Source organism: Mandrillus leucophaeus, unplaced genomic scaffold (assembly GCF_000951045.1).
Source record: "Mandrillus leucophaeus isolate KB7577 unplaced genomic scaffold, Mleu.le_1.0 Scaffold8, whole genome shotgun sequence".
In the NCBI taxonomy this organism is placed as follows: domain Eukaryota; kingdom Metazoa; phylum Chordata; class Mammalia; order Primates; family Cercopithecidae; genus Mandrillus; species Mandrillus leucophaeus.
Genome location: NW_012108696.1, coordinates 816,172 through 821,171, shown reverse-complemented (window position 1 = coordinate 821,171; position 5,000 = coordinate 816,172). Strand labels below are relative to the sequence as shown.

Here is a 5,000-nt window from a genome sequence, read left to right as displayed (position 1 = left end):
TGAGCTGGCTGGAGTTCCAGAGCTGGGTTGCTTCATGAATCTCACATGGGTTCCAAAATTAACTGGGGTTCTGGAGCTAGACCGAGTGTCCAGGTGTGGCTGCATTGTGGAGCTGTCCAGAGTTCCAGAGTCAGCTCGAGTTTTCCAGCAGGGCTTGGTCTCCGAACTAGCCTGGATTCTGGAACTGGGATTGGTCTCCAAGCTGGTCTGGGTCTTAAAATTTGTCTGGGTTCCAGAGCTTGGCTTGTTGTCAGGGCTCAGCTGGATTCTAGAGATGAGCTTCATCTCAGAGCTGGCCTGGGCTTCAGAGCAGGGCTTGGTCTCAGAGCTGACCTGAGTTCTAGAGCTGGGCTTGGCCTCAGAGGTGGCCTGAGTTCTAGAACAGGGCTTGGTCTCAATGCTGGGCTTGGTCTCAGAGCTTATCGGGGTTCTAGAGCTGGGCTTGGTCTCAGGGCTGGCCTGAGTTCTAGAGCTGGGCTTGGCCTCAGAGGTGGCCTGAGTTCTAGAACAGGGCTTGGTCTCAATGCTGGGCTTGGTCTCAGAACTTATCTGGGTTCTAGAGCTGGGCTTGGTCTCAAAGCTCATCTGGGTTCTAGAGCTGGGCTTGGTCTCAGAGCTGGCCTGGGCTCTAGAACAGGACTTAGTCTCAATACTAGGCTTGGTCTCAGAGTTCATCTGAGTTCTAGAGCTGAGCTTAGTCTCAGAACCCATCTGGGTTCTAGAGCTGGGCTTGGCCTCAGAGGTGGCCTGAGTTCTAGAACAGGGCTTGGTCTCTATGCTGGGCTCATTCTCAGAGCCCATCTGGGTTCTAGAGCTGGGCATAGTCTCAGAGCCCATCTGGGTTCTAGAGCTGAGCTTGGCCTCAGGGCTGGCCTGGGCTCTAGAACAGGGCTTGGTCTCAATACTGAGCTTAGTCTCAGAGTTCATCTGAGTTCTAGAGCTGAGCTTAGTCTCGGAGCCCATCTGGGTTGTAGAGCTGGGTTTGGCCTCAGAGGTGGCCTGAGTTCTAGAACAGGGCTTGGTCTCTATGCTGGGCTCAGTCTCAGAGCCCATCTGGGTTCTCGAGCTGGGCATGGTCTCAGAGCCCATCTGGGTTCTCGAGCTGGGCATGGTCTCAGAGCCCATCTGGGTTCTCGAGCTGGGCATGGTCTCAGAGCCCATCTGGGTTCTTGAGCTGGGCATGGTCTCAGAGCCCATCTGGGTTCTAGAGCTGGGCATGGTCTCAAAGCTCATCTGGGTTCTAGAGCTGGGCTTGGTCTCAGGGCTGGCCTGAGTTTTAGAACACGGCTTGTTCTCAATGCTGGGCTTGGTCTCAGAGCTGGCCTGGGCTCTAGCACAAAGCTTGGCCTCAGATCTGGGCTGGATTCTAGAGAAGGGCTGGGTTCTGGAGCTGGGCTGGGGCTCCAAATTGGATTGAGCTCTAGAGAGGAACTTGGCCTCCGATCTGGGCTGGGTTCTGGAGCAGGGCTGGGGCAGGGGGCGGGGCTCCAGGCTGGGGCTGTGCTGGGCTCCCCCAGGGCAGACTAGCCACAGGCCTCCCTGGCCTCGCTGATGGCGGCCCACACCTCCACCACAAATTCGTCGGGGAAGGCGAACTCGCCCAAGACGGAGTCTAAACAGCGTGCAAACTCCTGGGCGCTCACTGTCTTCTTGGACGTCTCCACCATGGTGGACGCTGCGGGCCATGCCGGAGGGGTTGTCAGTGAGGGCACTTCCCATTCCAAACTTCCCGCTGGGACCCCTGCCTCCTCCCGTAGGCTGCCCTCCCGCCAGGGCCCCCCAGCTTACCCTGGCCCCTTACCCAGCTCGGGGTCCCGAATGCCCATGTAGCTTTCCAGCAGGTCATCAACCTTCTGGGATGCCTCTTCCTCAAACTCACTGGGCTGAGGGCACAGGAGAGGGAAGTCAGGGGTGAAAAACTTTGAAGCCCTCCAGCCCAGCCCCTCCAGACCCCCACCCCTAAGGTTAGGGTGGACTGGACCCTCACATGAGTCAGTAGTGCTGGTACCCACATCATTGCCCCACCTTTCAACGAAGACCCATTTTGCAGGCAGAGAAACCGAGGCTCCGAGAAGTTCTTGCCCAAGGCCACACTGACTCAGTGGCAGAACTGCAGGTGCAGAAGCCTGGGAAGAACCCCTCCCCTTCACTCACCGCCTCCTCCACTGTGGCAGCCCCCCCAGAACGAAGCCGCAGGGTCTCCCTCCCACTGGTCACTTTCGCCTCTATGGGACATTTGCTGGACCGACTTCTCTGGCCAATCATATCTGGAGGGAACAGAGTGAGGGATGGCCATGGGTTCTGGGTGGAGCCACATCTTTGTAAACCCTGGGAGGCCACCAGACGAGCCTTTCTAGAATCTTCCTCCCCTTCAAAGTCCTCCTTTGCGGCGAATCTCCAGAGACCCTTTCAAGATTCCACACTTCCCGTCCCCAGCAAACTAAATTACAAGTCCAGAATGAGGTGTAATGGAGCAAGTTTAGAACTAACGTTCCAGTCCCATGCCCTCATTCTCCCTCTTCTAGGGACTGCTTGGGACCCTCCTTGTGGCAGGAGCCTCAATCTAGGTATGTTCTTGTCTGGGTAATCCCAGTTACTTGGGAGGCTAAGGCAGGACAATCACTTGAACCTGGGAGGCAGAGGTTGCGGTGAGCCGAGATCGCGCCACTGCACTCCAGCCTGGACAACAAGAGTGAAACTCCATCTCAAAAAAAGAAAAATATTAAAAATTAGCTGGCACGGCCAGGCGCAGTGGCTCACGCCTGTAATCCCAGCATTTTGGGAGGAGGCCAAGACGGGTGGATCACCTGAGCTCAGGAGTTTGAGACCAGTCTGGTCAACCTAATGAAACCCCATCTCTACTAAAAATACAAAAATTATCCTGGCATGGTGGTACACGCCTGTAATCCCAGCTTCTCCTGAGGCTGAGGCAGGAGAACCTCTTGAACTGGGAGGCAGAGGTTGCAGCGAGCTGAGATCGCACCACTGCACTCCTGCCTGGGCAACATATTGAGACTCCGCCTCAAAAAAAAAAAAAAAAAAAAGGAAGAAAGAAAACTTTTCTCATATTCTCATTCTCTAGAATCCACCATGACCTCAAAGCACTACTTTAAAAGTTCCCAGGCTGCGCGCAGAGTGGCTCACGCCTATAATCCTAGCACTTTGGGAGGCCGAGGCGGGTGGATCACCTGAGGTCAAGAGTTCGAGACCAGACTGGTAAAGACGGTGAAACCCCATCTCTACTAAAAATACAAAAATTAGCCAGGCGCAATGGCGGGTGCTTGTAATCCCAGCTACTCGGGAGGCTGAGGCAGGAGAATCGCTTGAACCCGGGAGGCGGAGGTTGCAGTGAGCTGAGATTCAAGATCATGCCATTGCACTCCAGCCAAGGCCCACAGAGTGAGACTCCCTCAAAAAAAAAAAAAAAAAAAAAAAAGCTCCCAGCCTGGCTACAAAGTGGTTCTGGAGGCCTCCTCCTCCCACTCCACTTTACCCAGTCTCTCCCCCACCCCTCCCCCACAGACTGGTTCCATAACAATCTATTAATAGAAACTACCAGTTTCTGTTACCCTGCCAGGAGCTAGTAGCCATGCAGCGGGTGCACCTAGAACCTTCCAGCCTGTCCCATCCCCGACCCTCCTCCACTCCCGGCATCCGTAGGACCCACTTCGGGAAGAGCTCCCGCCAGCCCACCCGCCTCACCGAAGGCCCTCTTGGGCTGCACCAGGCGCAGGGTGAAGGGCTGGGACTTGGGCAGCTCCCGGAGCATCTTGGCCACCTCGTAGTGGCGGCAGCCCACAATGGAGTGGTCGTTGATGGCTTCGATGCTGTCACCCACGCACACTGCCTCGATCCGGTTGATGATACTGCCTTCCTTGATTCTCTGCAGGGATCCAGCGTCGCTGGCAGGGCAACCCCAGCCACCCGCCTCCAATCCCCAGAACCCACGTCGACCCAGAGTGTGGGGGCAGTTGCTGGACCCCAGGAGGCCACCTGCCCACCCCCTCCCGGGCACCTTGATGAAGGCGTAGCCGGCCCCGTTGTCCGTGATGGTCAACCCCAGAGCGTCCTCTGTCTTAGTGACCTCCACCTCCTTGGTCTCGCCTCGCACGTGGGCAAAGATGAAATCCTCCAGGCCTATCTGGCCCCCTAGGAGCTTCTGCATGTCCACTTTGTGGCTGTTGAGGGTGCAGAATAAAATCTTCCCGGGGGAGAAGGAACGCAGAGGTAGCCAGGGCACGCATCCTCCCACGCAGCCGCCCTGTCTGCGCAGGCCCCTGTTCCCAGCGACCAGGATCCCAGCCCATGGGAAAGGGCAGGGCGTGGGACCTCCCGAGAATGGAGAGAGGAGGGAGAAGGCGGCTTCCGGCAGGTGGAGACCCCTCTCCATACCTCCAGGACCTCCAGCCCCCAGACCTCCAGGTTTAATCTGCTGGCGCCCTCTGGGGGCTGCAGACCAAACGGACCCGGATTGGAAAAATGCCCAGGAACCCCCCAACCACACCACGGCCTCAGACTTCCCATCTCCAAGGGGACCATCTGGAACCCCAGATGCCAGCTATTCCCAGGAAGCACAGAGGAGCTTCCCCGAGGGCTGGGGTCCGCTCCAAGCGAGGTCTGCGCAGAGGATTTTCTGGAATATCTAGGGGTCCTCTAGACCTAAGACCTCCCCATCTTTTGCGCAGAGCGTGCAAAGGGGAACCCTGGGGTGTGGCACCCCGTTCTCTGAGGGCTGCGTCTCTGAGATCCGGCGATTAGGCAGCCACCCCGACGTCTGGGATCCGGGGATCTGGGGTCTGCCGTCCAGCGTTCAAGCTCCCCACCCCTCACCACATCAGGCGGATGGTCTCGGGCGCGGGTGTCCGGGGTCCTTACCTCGGTGGGCGCGATCCCGAAGGCCTCGGCGATCTTGGCGTACAGCTCGCGGACGTTGGTGAAGCCCTCGATCTTGCCCGTGGGGCTCCCGTGCGCCAGCTGCGTGCGGAAGACCAGGCGCGGGC

The 5,000-nt window shown here is 57.7% G+C and overlaps 1 protein-coding gene across 1 annotated transcript; it reads right to left on the bottom strand.

The window, feature by feature from the left end:
* Positions 1 to 1,277: 1,277 nt before the first annotated feature.
* Positions 1,278 to 4,994, bottom strand: GIPC3 (GIPC PDZ domain containing family, member 3). Its single transcript, XM_011967339.1, has 6 exons — positions 4,876 to 4,994; positions 4,016 to 4,201; positions 3,703 to 3,883; positions 2,155 to 2,267; positions 1,802 to 1,883; positions 1,278 to 1,675 (listed from the first exon to the last, which is right to left on the bottom strand). Exons 2-6 carry the CDS (start codon positions 4,163 to 4,165, stop codon positions 1,524 to 1,526), a joined length of 678 nt encoding a protein of 225 aa, XP_011822729.1. The 5' UTR covers positions 4,166 to 4,201; positions 4,876 to 4,994; the 3' UTR covers positions 1,278 to 1,523.
* Positions 4,995 to 5,000: the final 6 nt, after the last annotated feature.

What these genes read in the sequence shown, in the direction of transcription:
- GIPC3 (XM_011967339.1), bottom strand. Translation starts at nt 4,165, where the DNA reads ATGCAGAAGCTCCTAGGGGGCCAGATAGGCCTGGAGGATTTCATCTTT. An exon ending in GCAGCCCAAGAGGGCCTTCG is followed by an intron (nt 2,268 to 3,702) that starts GTGAGGCGGGTG and finishes TGTTCCCTCCAG; the next exon opens with ATATGATTGGCCAGAGAAGT. An exon ending in CTGCCACAGTGGAGGAGGCG is followed by an intron (nt 1,884 to 2,154) that starts GTGAGTGAAGGG and finishes CTGTGCCCTCAG; the next exon opens with CCCAGTGAGTTTGAGGAAGA.